The following is a 16,575-nucleotide window of genomic DNA, read 5'->3' as shown; positions in this document are numbered from 1 at the left end:
CGGGATCACATTTGGTTCTATCCAATAGTTCAACAGAAATTCTTCGGCCTTCCTCTTTCTGTTCATTTGTTAGTGTTTGAGGGATGAGCTTTGCAGTAAGTTCCGTTTCCCTAAATTTTCACATAAAATCTTATGACACACAGTATGACTCACAGTTACAGGATCGTGTTCTCGAAATAACTGCCTTACACACTCCATGTTTGCATCAGTATGTGCTGTAGACAGGCAACCAGCTCTACGATTATCTTGCATTGAATCTCTGCCCTCACAAAACCTTTTGTCCCACTTGAAAACAAAATTTCTTGAATGTGCCTCACCTGCATATGCTTGCTTAATCATCATGCACATTTCACTAAGGGTTTTCCTGAGCTTAACACAGTAGTTAATGTTCACTCTTTGCTCACAATCAGCACCCATTGTGTCACTGTAACTAATGCGCCAAGAAAACAACCAGTGTGTTGCTGAGTACAGCCCTACCACTAGTGAGATTGCATGGGAACATGGCCAAGTCATTTCAAGGTCACACACATACCAGGTAACAGCATTCGTCTCTTTTTAATATTGCAAACTCAGAAATAAAAATACCTGTCCTCGAACTTTTCTGACAAAGGAAGTATTTTTCCAAAACTTTTGAAACCACTGTACTAGCAAGTCAAGTGTATAATTGTTTACCTACCTGCTACTTTAGAATTGTTGTTTCTACTGAATAATTCATTATTTCAACCTTGGGCATGAACAGTTGCAAATTTTCTGCGAGGGCTCTCCTATCAGATAAGCACAAAATAATTTGCTAAACAAATCTTTGTAGTCAAAATATGTTAATTATGTGTCTAGTTTTTTGTAATCATGAAGTATTTGCCATGAATAAACATAATGCATTTATATTTAACTTTATATTTTTAGTCACTTGTCAGAACAACTCAGCAAATTTTGTCTTCATTGGTCTCACAGCTACTGTCAAGATTAAAGAAGATTACTGTCTTTGTTTGGTATTTCATAATTTTGACATTTAGCTTGCCTTTACATCATGTGCATGGTGGACAATGTCTGATGCTTGCTGAACTCCTATATTAACTCCTCTTAATACATTAACTCCTTACTTTAATTCACAATAACTTTCATAGTCTTGAAAATGTATTTTTATGACTGACTGAGCCTTACAACACCTTAATTCAGACAAGTTTCAACTGACAGTTCATTAGATTTTTACTTGTCACCACATTTACACTGTTGTCATGACAGTCCTTTTCTATCTGACAGCAAAACACTTCCAAGCCATGATGTCAAGAAATAAGAGACCCCACAGCAGATGGAGACACTAACTCACCACCATGTAGATGTGATGCACCCATGTCTTTCATCACACCTCACAAACTGCTATCCACACACTGGGGTGGGGGGTGGGGGTGGGGGGAGGGAGAAAAAACAAACTTTCAACTTACTAAAACAACTTGTTATTCATTGAATACAAAGTAACATAACTAATGCTTATCCATGTAATTCTCAGCAATGCCATGCGTATAACTTCAATTCACATCAACAAACTTAGACAAGAGCATGGCTCTCCCACTTATTAACAATACTTTTTTTTTTTTTTTTTTGTTCGGTTTCGTTCATTGTATCTGCTCTGGGCAGACGTCGAAAGACACCCATTTCAGTTTGTTGTTTATCCATTAACTCAGTTTTTTTATTACAGAGGGCAGCTAACCCTCTGACCGAACACGCTGAGCTACTGGAACATTCACGTGCCACTTTCGGTTCCAGGTGCCTTCTCTACAGGACCTTTGTTTAAATATTTTTCATTTAAACCTTTGTTTTACAAGATATCCCACAGTCTCTTAATTTCAGTTAAATCTATGAATTCATCTTTTCTTCATAAAGATAATGACTTCCTTTAACTTGCATATGCTGTAGTGCATAACCACTGCTTTTTCTTTTTTTTTAAAAAAAAGAAATGCTGTAATTCTTTTAGCGATACATATCTTTTATTGTCTTGTTCCTATACCTTATACATTTTTATTACATAGGTATCTTATCTGTGTAGTCTACATTAGTTTTAAGCTCTCTGTTCTTTGAATTTGTTTCATTTTATATCATACTTAATGCATAAGCTTTTTTGGGAAATTTGTGGAGAGCCTCCACTTAGCTTACTTTGTTTTCGTTCTGTTCTTAAACAGTTAATGGGTACTGTTTCCCCTTTTATTAATCTATAGGTTACTTTACTATTGTTGCAATATACTTGATTTTGTCACTCTTGGGGAGCTATAAGATGCCAGATAATCATTTTTAAATTTCTCTTGTAAATCATCCCACAATTTGATGTCCTCAGAATGAGCTACTCTCCATACTGCTGGCCCGCCTACTAGGTAACTGAGTGCAAAAACTATCTTCCTTGAGTCTTACCACTTACTGGGTAAAGATATGAACACCCTCAAAAAGTAAGCTGTATGCACTTCCCCAGCTGGTTTAAATTTTGAAAATTGTTTAGGCAAATTAACTGCATTTCCTAATTGTAGTTCATCTAACAAATCTCCCAGAATACCAGTATTACCAGTAGTCTGCCTTTTGATACATTTTCTTTCATTTTTTTCTAATTCATCCTACAGATTTTGAAAATCCCTTTGATTTTCTATAGTATCCCCACAGAAGTAGTATAGTATTAGGAGAGTCAATCCTTTATGGTCCTTTGTTCCATTAATTCTTGTAACCCTGCCTCCAAACTAGTCAATGTATTCTGTGTACTTATTCTTCCATTAGATCTATTAATGTGCTCTAATACCTCTATTCTTCCTTTCATGTCTGAGATTTTTCTCGTTAACGCTGTCAAATTTGTGTGTAGTGAAATCTTTCATTTGTTTCATTTTGTTGGTTACCTCTTTAAACTGCTCTTGAACCTCACTCCTGAATAAGTCACATTGTTTAATTATCTCCATTTGTAACTGCTTGGTTAGAGATGGTATGGTTGTTTGTAAACTTTTTAACTCTTCCCCTTTGGATTTTAATGTCATTAGACAACTCTTCCCCTTGATATGAAATAAATCTGTCTTTAATACAAGATTTGTTTTAGTCGGTTATTCTTTGGTGGTTTTAATACTGATAGATAACCCTTCGATACTGTATGTAATTACCAGCATATAGTATAGACAACAATATATAAGGACACTGAGGTGATGAAAGTCATGGGATACCTCCTAATATCATGTCAGACCTCCTTTTGCCCAGGGTAGTGCAGCAGCTCGACATGGCATGGACTTAATAAGTCAATGGAAGTCGTCTGCAGAAAGATTGAGCCATGCTGCCTTTATAGCCATCCATAACTGTGAAAGAGCTGCCAGTACAAGATTTTGAGCACAAACTGACATCTCGATTATGTCGCATAAGTGTTCTAAGGGATTCATGTCGAGTGATCTTGCTGGCCAAATCATTTGCTCAAATTGTGCAGAATGTTCTTCATACCAATCCTGAACAATTGTGGCATGGTGACATGGTGCATTGTTATCCATAAAAATTCTATCATTGTTTGGGAGCATGAAGTCCATGAATGGCTGCATATGATCTACAAATAGCTGAACATACCAGAAGACCCAGTCCCTTCCATGTAAACACAGATGACACTGTTATGAAACCACCACCAACTTGCACAGTGCCTTGTTGACAGCTTGGGTCCATGGCTTCATAGGATCTGCACCACACTCAGTCTCTACAATCAGTTCTTACCAACTGAAATTTGGATTTATGTGACCAGGCCATGGTTTCCAAGTTGTCTAGTGTCCAGTCGATATAATCATGAGCCCAGAAGAGGTGCTACAGGCAATGTCATGTTGTTAGCAAAGGCAGTCACATTGGTTGTCTGCTGCCATAGCCCATTAATGCCAAATTTTGCCACACTGTCCTAGCACATATATTTGTTATACACCGAAGCACGAAAGAAACGGGTATAGGCATGCGTATTCTAATACAGAGATATGTAAACAGGCAGAATATGGTGCTGCAGTTGACAACACCTATATAAGTCAACATGTGTATTGTGCAGATGTTAGATTGTTACTGTTGCTACAATGGCAGGTTATCAAGAATTAAGTGAGTTTGAACATGGTGTTATAGTCAGTGCACAACCAATGGGACACAGCATCTCTGAGGTAGTGATGAAGTGGGGATTTTCCCATACGACCATTTCAAGAGTGTGCCATGACTATCAGGAACCTAGTAAAACATCAGATCTCCAACATCCCTGTGGCTGGAAAAAAGATCCTACAAGAACGGGACCAACGACGACTGAAGAGAATCGTTCAGTGCGACAGAACACCAACCATTTCACAAACTGATGCAGATTTCAATGCTGAGCCATGAACAAGTGTCAGCTTGTGAACCATTCAATGAAACATCATTGATATAGAGATCTCCACCCCCTCATACTCTTTACGGAGTTATGGACTGCTCTGCAGGATTCATTATGTCAGTTGCCTCCAGCACTACTTCAGACATTTGTTTAGTCCATGCCACATCATGTTCTGGCACTTTTGCATGCTCACGAGGCCTTACATGATGTCAGGTAGGTGCACGAGTTTCCTTGGCTCTTCATTGTATGTCCCACACCTATTTCTGTGGTTATTTTATGCAGTGTTACTTGTCTGTTAACACTGACAACTCTATGGAAATATCACTGCTATCAGTCATTAAGTGAAAGCTGTTGACCATTGCATTGTTTGTGGTGAGAGGTAATGTCTGAAATTTAGTATCCTCAGCACACACTTGAAGTTGTGAATCTTCAAGTATTGAATTCTGTAACGATTTCTGAAATGGAATGTTCCATGTGTCTAGCTCCAACTACCATTCTGCATTCAAAGTCTGTTAATTCCCATCATGTGGCCATAACCACATCAGAAACCTTTTCACATGAATTACCTGAGTACAAACGGCATCTCCACCAATGCACTGCCCTTTTACACATTGTGTATGCAATACTACTACGATCCGTTTAAATACATTTTGCTCTCCCATGACTTTTGTCACCTCAGTGTGTACTTGATAGCACTTAAAGAATGTCACTGTTTTGACACCACTACACAAAGCCAGTTATCTTTGTTTGTCCAATCTTTGTTCAACCACACACTGAACAAAGGAAACACAGCTTTGGTCTGAGTACAGCTCACTGGATAATTCAAGTAACTCGTTGCACTTCAATTCCAATAGGTTGTCATGATCTGGTTGACATGACAATGAGCTGGGGCATCGACGATGGTATGTATGTAGCTGGATCTCCCAATACCATTGAATGGTGAACCACATTCATCATGAAATGCAACTGCTGTAGCATTGTCAAGAACTGATGACCCAATTGTAGTACTTCGATCCCAAACAAGAAATCTTCCAGGGTGTCAAACAAATTTTCTTCTATTGCTGTGCCCAGTCTTGCTACAGTTCCCACTTATTATTTCCACAGGAACCAGTAAGACAAGTTTAGACTATTTAGAACTAGTACAGAACATTTAAACAGTCATTCATGCTGCCCTCCATATGCAAATTGACAGGCAAGGAACCCTAATATGTAGTAAAGTACTCTCTGCCATCCACTTCAATGTGATTTCCAAAGTATCAGAGTAGATATGAATACCTATCATTTATTTAATGTTAGATTAGTTTCATACTTAGGGAATGATTGTAGGAGAGCAGATGCAGGACTCTGGCATTTTCATTCTTGGCAAGATCCTAGTTAAGAAATGTCAAGTATGTGTTTGTGTTATGTAGATTGTGTGGTGAGTGCTTCTACACTGTCGTTTTGGGTTTGTGTTGTTACGGATGAATGTTAGAGAGAGGATGAAATTCAGTGCTGGCACATAGCTTAATTCTACTTCCAAATAGCATCATGGTTGTTGCTGAGCTTAATGTCCCCATCCACTGGGCAGATCACCATCAACAGTGTAACATGCCCTCACTTCATGAGACACTATGGAGAGGTATCAAATTTAATCCATGGCATTTTCGCAAGGACTGTTGACTGGGAACTTTATGCCACCACCTCTCATCCTGTTGCCATCCAAATGCTGGCAGTAAATTTTTGCATCACCAGGATTTAAATTCCCTTACCTCTTGAGATTTGCATTGGCATTCTCGGCTACAGAGGCTGGTCATAGGTCATTAACAACTAAATAAAGTGAACACAGTTGCATGGCAATTGTTTTCATGTATTTGAGGTACTGTTTGTTTTAGGCTATTACTTACTCTTTGAAATTGTGAATGAATAGCTTTTAAAGTACATTTTTGAATTTTTGCTGTTAGCCACTCATTACCTGCTCTGTTAATTTATGATGATATTTCTGATTTTTTGAAATGAGACTTCTGATCTGAATGCTTATTTTTTGAGCAGACAAAAGTTAATACTAGCTTCTAAACAATATTTTGAATTTGTAGGACTATGAATCTGACTTTGAAGAGTGCACGGATTCTGATGAAGATAGTGAATCAAGTACTTCTGATAGTAGTAACAGTGAAATTGTTGCTCAGGATAATGATCTGAAGAATTCTTCACAACAGCAGAAACCTTCAGTTGAAGAAGAAAAGAAAATGGATTCTGGTAACTACGACTTGGCTGAAAATCAGCGCAAAGAAAAAAGGATTCAAGAATTAAAACTGGCTGTTGAAAAGGAAAATGCCACAGTTGCTCAAAAACGGTGAGTATGTATTGTTTTATTACTCACAATGACAAGAGAAAACTGCCATTTAGTGTGTAGAGGAAGTAATAACAGTAGATAAACACAGAAATGAGAAACAGACATTTGGTGGAGAGGGAGGAGGTGGGAAGGACATATCCATTTGGCCCAGGTCATGAAGTCCATTATATTGTGCTGAGAAATATGTTCTTCTGCCATTGAATAATCAAAATTTATAAGGTGTACAAAAGCTGATGGATTTCCTGGGGCACCCCAACGGGAAGTACAGGTACATCGAGTGCATTACATTGTTGGAGGACATGGATGCCTATCATTCTCAGACAATCTGATAAAGAAATGCCTGGATACTATGCAGCTCACCTAACACAAACCTGTAACTTAATTGCATGAGATGACATCATCTGGTGCAATACATACTGTACTTGTGAACCCAATTCATGAATCTTGATCGATCTATGAGGACAAACACGTGGTGGCCAAGCCACATAACATGTGCAAAATGACTGAAAGAGTTAGTATTTGAAGATGATTTCCAAATAAATACCAAGAATAAATATGAAGTTTTTAACTTTAGATTCCACAGCCAGCAATACTTTTAAAAAACATATTCATTTTCTGCCTGAGTTGTATATGTGGATGCACATGCATTTATTTGCCCCTTGTCATGTGTTCTTGGCTGTGAGTTGTTTTCGAGTGGATACAAAGTACATCAAGTACCATAGTGATGGTATGTTCCCATGGCTCATGTGCATACAACTTGTAATGACCATCTCAGTGTGAAAGTAATACCTGGCATCTTTATGAAGTGAGAAAAATGTTTCGTGTTTCTTAATAATTAAAGTAAATAATACCAAATGATGGATATTAGTCATGAAATGTATAATTTCACAATTCTATATTTATGTCTCATTCACATGTGCAGTACCTTACATTTTCAGAAACAAACCACCGCTAGAAAGATCTGAGCAAGTTTTTGAAGATGAAGGTTTTGAGGATGACAAATCTGAGGAAATAAAGAATGTCAGCATAAAAATGAAACAGAGTTCCATAAATTTTGAAAGTGCAAGGAAGACAAGATTACAACAACAGGTAAGTGGTATTGTTCTTTGCTTTCTTAATATAGCAACAACAGAGCTAGTGCTCCTTTGGGGAAATGGTTGGAGAACTGGCTGAGGAGGACCATAATTTACAAGCTAATGATTATAGCACACTTTGTTGTTTTGTATAAAATGCAAGAATCATCAGTTTCTTGATGCAGTTAGCATGTCTATGAAGCATTTGCTCCTAAAAACAAGACTTTGAAACGAATTTCCATTTCAGTGAATGCCATAATGTGTTGCCTGACAAGTGGTCGATTTAGAGATAATATATTCACTACAAAACATGGAAATAAGAATTGCTGTAGTAGTACTTCTTGACACCCAAAAACAAAATTTTCACAATTTTTAATACTTTATTTAATTGAGGGAAAGGGACAAGTAGTGAAGGTAAGGGTTAGGGTTGCTGATGATGTCATATGGGACAGATAGCAGATTGCTGCTAAGACATAGCTCTTGGAAATTAATAGAGACAATCTTGAAAGGAATAAGGGGGGAATGGAAATGGAAGCTAAATGTAGCCAGAAAAATGTGGAACAAAGAAGAGGACTGCTATGAAAGAGAGTGGACAAACCAAGGCGATACAAAGCAAGTGTATCTGGACTTCAAAAAGTGCTGGAATTAAGAGGAAGGATCCATATCACTTAAATGGTAAAACAGTTTCAGAGGATTTTTGTGCTATGTTTCATAAGATTAACACATGGTGACAGGATATTAGGTGTAACTGGTGTGAATTTTCTGTAGTCATCCACTCTTATAGATCAGTAAAATTCATATAATCTGTCACCAGATCCATTGCTATGTTCCTCTGTGTTGGTTTTCATACATTTAATGGCTATTTCCACACCTGTGCTCCTATCAATACCACTAGCTAGTACTAGTGACTCTACATTGACAGTTGGTATGGTACTCCTTGTTTGTTAATAACTGTGTCTCATTTGATGGGACTTCATGAGAAATGGATCTGCTACCACACACTCTCCATCAATAAATATCGGAGCCATTTTGGGACTGCTTTCCCATTCTCATGCTGCATTAAAGGGACTGGCACATAATGAGCTCTGTTGCTTCATTGTTACTCAATCCAAGCCCATTGAAAATTAACCAAAATAAGGCTATAGTCGTCCACTTGTCACATATTACCAGTCTGCAAAGGAAATTAAGAAAATCACAATTTAATACCTCATCACTGCTGACCTCATTAGGAATAGAAAACCACTTCAGTGGAAAGAGGAAGAAATAGGCTATGTATTTTAAAACATTTCATCAAATAATGAAAAATCCAAGATGGAATGTAATAATATAATGAAAAGGATAGGAGCTACTCACCATATAGTGGATGTGCTGAGTCACAGAAAGGCACAACAAAAAGACTGTCGAAAAGTTAGCTTTTGGCCAACAAGGCCTTTGTCAAAAGTAGACAGTGTACACACATGCACACACTCATGCAAATGCAACTCACACACTCATGACCACAGTCTCTGGCAGCTGGAGCCAGTCTGGCTCGTCATGGTGTAGTTCTTCTTTCAAATGTTCACACTTTGTGTATCTGTCCTACAGTTATTTAATAAAAGTGTTCTTCAACATACATTGTGTTACTGATTATCATTACTACACCATACAGACTGTCAGTGAACACAGTGAACTATACAGCAAGACCTTCAGAGGTGGTGGTCCAGATTGCTGTGCACTCCGGTATCTCTAATACCCAGTAGCATGTCCTCTTGCATTGATGCATCCCTGTATTTGTCATGGTATACTATCCACAAGTTCATCAAGGCAATGTTGGACCAGATTGTTCCACTCCTCAACAGCGATTCGGCATAGATCCCTCAGAGTGGTTGGTGGGTCACATTGTCCACAAACATCCCTTTTCAATCCATCCCAGGCATGTTTGATAGGGTTCATGTCTGGAGAACATGCTGGCCACATTAGTCGAGTGATGTTGTTACCCAGAAGGAACTCATTCACAAGATGTGCATGATATGGGGCCGCGAATTGTTGTCAATGAAGACAATATATGCTGCTGATATGGTTGCACTGTTGGTCGGAGGATGGCATTCACGTATCATACAGCTGTTACAGCATGTTCTATGACCACCAGCAGCGTACGTCGGCCCCACATATTGCCACCTCCAAACAGCAGGGCACTCCACCTTGCTGCACTTGATAGACAGTGTGTCTATTGTGTTCAGCCTGACCGAGTTGCCTTGGAACACGTCTCTGATGATTGTCTGGTTGAAGGCATATGTGACACTCATCAGTGAAGAGAGCGTGATGCCAATCCTGGGCGGTCCACTCGGCACGTTGTTGGGCCCATCTATACCAAGCGGCGCTGCATAGTGTCGTGGCTGCAAAGATAGACCGCCATAGACATTGGGAGTGAATTTCCACATCATGCAGCCTATGGCACACAGTTTGAGTCATAACACGACATCCTGTGGCTGCACGAAAAGCATTATTCCACATGTGGCATTGAAGTCAGGGTTCTTCTGAGCCATAATCCATAGGTAGTGGTCATCCACAGCAGTAGTAGCCCTTGGGCAGCCTGAGAGAGGCATGTCATTGACAGTTCCTGTCTTTCTGTATCTCCTCCATGTCCGAACAGCATCGCTTTGGTTCACTCAGAGATGTCAAGACACTTCCCTTGTTGAGATCCCTTCCTGGCCCAAAGTAACAATTCGGACATGATCAAACTGCGGTATTGACTGTCTAGGCATGGTTGAACTACAGACAACACGAGCCGTGTCCTTTCTGGTGGAATGACTGGAACTCTTCAGCTGTCGGACCCCATCTGCCTAATAGGTGATGCTCATGCATCGTTGTTTACATCTTTGGGCAGGTTTAGTGACATCTCTGAACAGTCAAAGGGACTGTGTCTGTGATACAAAAACCACAGTCTTCAGCAGTTCTGGGAACCGGGGTGATGCAAAACTTTTTTTGATGTGTGTGGAAACCTGGAGGCTGGGGTGGCACTCTTACTTATTGGGGCACCTTGTTCATTGTTAACATGATGTTGCTTGTGTACTCTTTACTTGTCTGTCTTTTAATTCTTCATCTAACTCTTGTGATGCAGATAAAATCTTTCTAGACTTAGAGATACATGCTTTTAAAAAGCAACTAATTTCTTGCTGACAGGCATAATGAGAAAACTGCTAAATATTTAAGCTTTCAGACAAAAGATTCCTGGTTCAGAACAGAAAACACACACACACCTTCACACAAGCACAAAACTCTCTCTCTCTCTCTCTCTCTCTCTCTCTCTCTCTCTCTCTCTCTCTCACACACACACACATACACACACACACACACACACACACACACACACACACACACACAGACGACCTCTGTCTCCACCTGCTGTGGCCTCACAGCGGCCAGAAACAATGGCCATGTGTGTGTGATTTGTGCTTGTCAGAATATTTACAAAGAAAGACTTTTTTGTCCAAAAGCTTAAATGTTTAGAAGCCTTTACATTGTGCCTGTTTGCGATTCAATTCCTGCTCTGCGTGTTGAGTATGTCTGTGCTTTTCACAATATTTTTGTTATTCCTTCCTAGACTTTACATTGTTTGACACTACTTCCTTGCTTATCTCTCAACTGCCTTTTTTTGCCAAGTCAATTCTTCCAAGAGGGATGCTCCTTCACATTTTCAACATAGTGCCCTCATCTTTGCCGTACTATTCCTCTGCAATAGCGTTCTAGAAGCTACAGTAGCTGCCCTTTGTGATTACATTGAATGGAGTACAATTATCAGTTAATGAACCATTGCTTACAGAGGAATACATTTTGAGTTTAGATAAACCTACATAGCCATGTGACAACCTTTTCGCCATGTTCCAGAATTAGCTTCTGCCATTTATCCAACTTTCATAATTAACCTGATGCACCCTATGACACCTTTAATAATACTTTCTTATTCTAAGGCTCATATGTGGGTGAGGGATCCAACTGTTAGCTTATTCTGTGCACGCACTGTACTGAATAATGTAGCCAAATCACAGATGAAACATAAATAACCAATGAAGTGCACATGTGGTCTATCAGCTGAAGTTTACATTTGTCAAGATTGCCAGTAAACTATCTATTGTTCCTGAATAAATTGTGGACCAAAACGGCAGCAACTACAGAATATGTTTCATCATTTGGACCAGTTAGATATCTTTGCTCAACAGTAGAATGGTGTGCAGCCCTGAATATTGGTGAGGAATGTACAATGCGACACATCAACCAATAATACCAATCTGTCAGTTGTGTCTGTCATGAACTCCTTTTTGTGTACATTAAACATTTTGTGTCAACCTTATTGTTAGTGCATGAATGGTGACATCTATTTTTCCATTAGTCTTTTTTATGAGTGAGTCAATTTGTTTATGACAGAAGTAGAAACAAGAAAAGAACAGCTGCAGCATGTGGTGTGAAGTGGAGACAAGAAGCAAACAGGTGTCTCTGTAAAGTATTTTTTCCTCTCTCTGTGCAGAACGCATCAGTCATCCACCTTTTTAACTGCTCATGACCCTTTGACTTCTGGAAACGGAAATAGCAATCCAACATCTACTTAGCCCTTGTCATCCATTACTTCTTAATTTACTTTAGTAACATCTCCCTTGGTGTCTCCATTGTCTCGTACAGCCTTCCTACTACTCTTTGTCATTTACATGGTGGATTATCATTCTTATTATGTTTCCTGCAAGCCTCATTTTTGTTGTTTTTTGCTTTCTGTTCTACCCTGTCTCTTCGGGAATGAACTGGTTAAAAAATTTTAAAACTAGAGTTTAAATTGCAGTTGTAAATAAATATTCTTCTTGTATCACAAATATTGTCAAAATAATTATTGATCAGGTTTGGCTACCAAACTCACTTTTCACATCTTTAGTGACATAAATATTTTCAATATTTAATTAGATATTTAAATACAATTAACTTCAAAACGTTTATCAGTTTTGAACTACTTGCTGTTTTCTTCTGTGTGAAGTAAATGTAATAAACATTGTACAGCATGTTGCAGGAAGCTGCTGTTGTATGTCTTGTACACATTATTTAATTTCCTACTTCAGATCTTTCAAGAAGACATAATGTTTTATGCTATAATTGTTCATTATACTTTGTATAGAAATGGCACACTCCACTTTTTAATTGTGTATAACTTTATTTTGTGTTAAACAACACAGTTTTGCTCAAAGAGTTTATGAATTTACAGCCATCTTTGGCAGCTGCCGATATTTCGACAGGTAACCACCCTGTCAGTTTCGGGGCACAAATGTAATGAGAAAACACTGTGCAAGGAAGTCTAAACCCTTAGTAGAGGTAGGGCTATGCCAGCTAAGTCCCACCCGTCAAGGGCTTAACTTTCCTTGCACAGTATTCTCCCATCAAACTTGTGCCCTAAAAGTAACGAGATAGTCATCTGAAATATGACAAATTCTTAAAGATGGCAGTAAACCCATAAATTGCTTGAATGTTTTATACACTGGGAGAAACTGAAGTTTGAATTATGCTTATTTTGCTTGCTCAGATGTCGAGAAGAGTCAAGAAACGTGGTGAGCAGCTTATGAAAATGATCCATTTTGATGTTGTTAGCTTTGGTCTTCTTGATTTACCACCAATTCCATATGATATTTACATGAGATGTTATGGGAAATGTAACTCTGTTCAGGTAAGTAACTTTCTTTCTCTTTTGATACTTTTACAAATAATTTTCAAATTATTTTTGTGTAATAATGTTATTCTGCCAGACTGGTGTTATGTATGTTGTCATATTTGCAATTTATAGTACAGTAAAATAATTAGCAGATAGAGGATGATGAAACTTTTCAAAGTGTGTGGACAACCACTGTACTGAAAGAAAAAAAAATCACAATAAGTGAATATAAAAATAATTTTAAATGATGATTCTCTTAAGAACCCCCAATTTTATTTTTTCACAAGCTGTTATTGTGATATAATCCACAAATATTGTTGCACATCAATAGTCAGATTCCAAAACATTAGAATTCCACATGACATGAAAGTCAGGGAGGGATAAAATGAAGGACAGGTCACTCAAACCCCCATTGAAACTTCCTCAACCTATCACTCTCTCATCTATGAAAAAGGAGCTACTGGTTTCAAAAGCTAGGGATTGAATCACTTTTGCAGTTTAATGTGTCTGTCAACAGTACTACATATTATGCCTGCTTAGGGAAATACTGACCAGCAATTCTGTCTTGCTTAAGTTTCTTAACTGAATTTTTTTTTTTTTTTTTTTGTACAAAATATGATACCTGATTATCATGATCATTCATGTTCCTGACAGCTTATGGTCTTATGGTAACCACTGGATGTATACACTATGTGATCAAAAGTATCCAGACACCTGGCTGAACATGATGTTCAATCAAGTGCTGGAAAGTTTATTGGTGAATGTCAGCCCATTCTTCATGGAGTGCTGCACTGAGGAGAGGTGTCGATATCGGTCGATGAGGCATGGCACGAAGCTGGTGTACCAAAACATCCTAAAGGTTTTCTATATGATTCAGATCAGGACTCTGTGCAGGCCCATCCATTACAGGGATGTTATTGTCATGTAACCACTCCACCACATGCCATGCATTATGAACAGGTGCTAGATCGTGTTGAAAGATGCAATCACCATACCCGAATTGCTCTTCAACAGTGGGAAGCAAGAAGATGCTTAAAACATCAATGTAGGCCTGTGCTGTGATAGTGCCATGCAAAACAACAAGGGGTGCAAGTCCACTCAATGAAAAACATGACCACACCACGACACCACCACCTCCGAATTTTACCGTTGGCACTACACATGCTGGAAGATGACTTTCACCGGGGATTTGCCGTACCCACACCCTGCCATCAGATCACCACATTGTGTACCATGATTCGTCACTCCACACAATGTTTTTCCACTGTTCAATCATCCAATGTTTACGCTCCTTACACCAAGCAAGGCATCATTTGGCACTTACCGGTGTGATGTGTCTTATGAGCAGCCACTCAACCTGAAATTCAAGTTTTCTCACCTCCACTATTTGCAGTGGGTCCTGATGCAGTTTGGAATTCCTGTGTGATGGTCTTGATAGATGTCTGCCTATTACACATTACGACACTCTTCAACTGTTGGCGGTCTCTGTCAGTCAACAGACAAGGTCGGCGTGTATGCTTTTGTGTTGTACATGTCCCTTCACATTTTCACTTGACTATCACTTCAGAAACAGTGGATCTAGAGAGGTTTAGGAGTGTGGAAAACTCATGTACATACGTATGACACAAATGACACCCAATCTCCTGACCACGTTCGAAGTCCATGAGTTCCGCGGAGTGCCTCATTCTGTTCTCTCACGATGTCTAATGACTACTGAGGTCACTGATATGGAGTACCTGCCAGTAGGTGGAAGCACAATGCACCTAATATGAAAAACATATGTTTTTTGGGGTTTCCAAATACTTTTATCACATAGTGTATGTTGTGCAAATTAATTTTTGCAAAGGAAATGGAAGGTAGACCTTCACATCTTTTCAAAGGCTAATTGTGTGCATGGAATCACTGCTTTCTGTCCTGTTATCTTTTCTAAAGAAAACGTAGGAGTGAAACAGCCATTGTAAGGTAGCTGCGGTGTGGAATGTGATTTATTTATTATATACAATTTTCAAGTCATTTGATTTGATGTGAAGGAGACATGTCAAGATTTACAGTAAGAACATTTTTTAAGAAAAATACAAAAGTTCACATTCTTTATATACATTTCTGCAATACTTCTACATGAACACTTACTATAATTTTCAGTGCTCAAAAAATAAAACATATAATTCCATTTTTCAATCTTTGAAACTTCCTCAGTGAAGTTTTCAATTGAATAATAGCACTTTTCCACCAGATGAGTAAAGAACCATACTTTCAGTGAACCAATCTCCATGTTATATGTATTACTACCTTTTATTTTATTGTAAATACCCCATACAGTCTGACTGCTTGGGCATAGCAGTTTAAATAGTGTGTAGGAAGTTTAAAATTTTTTCTGTAACAAGTGCTGTAGTTGGGTGTAAATGAAAAGTGTCAAGTGTATATTGAGTTTATGTAAGGACATCAGCACCTCATATGAGATACAATGAGAAAGTAACAGAATTTTTTTAATTTCTTGGCTTTTTGCATTGAATTTTCAATTTTTAATTTTTTTTCTTTTTATTTATCTTGTTGGTACAGATGTAACTGGTGTAGTCTGCATTGACAGTCAAAAAGGATATATGAGTTTTTGAGTGCCTGGCAAATTTTTACTTTTGAAAGAGATGGATTAAAGAATTTGCATTACATTTTGGTTGAAAAATGGAAGAAAGTGCAACACTGCGTTTGAAATGCTGACAATGGTTTTTGGCGAACCTACCATGAGTAAGACAAGAGTTTACAAGTGCTATAAAGATGTCAATGAGGGTTGATAAGACGTTGAAGATGACGAACCACCCTGTACACTGTAGCACAACAATTACTGGTAACAATGTGGAAGAAGTAAATAAAATGGTTCTGTAAAATTCCCACGTAATCATCAGAGAGATTTCTGATGATGTTGGGCTATCTTTTGTCTCATACCATGCAATTTTTTCAGATGTTTTTGGCATGAAACATGCAGCAGCAAAGTTTGTTCCAAAATTGATGAATTTTGATCAAAAGCAACGTTGTGCAGACATCATTCGGAAATTGCTGAATGAAGTCAACAACAATCCAGAACTTCTAAAGAAGGTTATAACAGGTGAAAAATCATGAGGATATGGGTATGATATTGAAGCAAAGGCCCAGTCATTCCAGTGGAAACTTC

The 16,575-nt window shown here is 38.3% G+C and overlaps 1 protein-coding gene across 2 annotated transcripts in view; it reads left to right on the top strand.

Annotated features, from left to right (window-relative positions):
* The window catches only part of LOC124621578 (cytoplasmic dynein 2 intermediate chain 1), a 168,893-nt gene that overhangs the window by 18,465 nt on the left and 133,853 nt on the right, over positions 1-16,575 (top strand). For both annotated transcript variants that reach the window (XM_047147152.1, XM_047147153.1), the window contains exons 6-8: positions 6,412-6,671; positions 7,610-7,760; positions 13,284-13,424. In XM_047147152.1, coding sequence (XP_047003108.1) covers positions 6,412-6,671; positions 7,610-7,760; positions 13,284-13,424 — 552 coding nt within the window. The remainder of the gene's footprint in view (positions 1-6,411; positions 6,672-7,609; positions 7,761-13,283; positions 13,425-16,575) is intronic.

The sequence above is a fragment of the Schistocerca americana genome, chromosome 1, assembly GCF_021461395.2.
Source record: "Schistocerca americana isolate TAMUIC-IGC-003095 chromosome 1, iqSchAmer2.1, whole genome shotgun sequence".
Classification (NCBI taxonomy): domain Eukaryota; kingdom Metazoa; phylum Arthropoda; class Insecta; order Orthoptera; family Acrididae; genus Schistocerca; species Schistocerca americana.
Note: the sequence above shows the minus strand (reverse complement) of the source record. Positions and strands in the feature narration are given on the sequence as shown.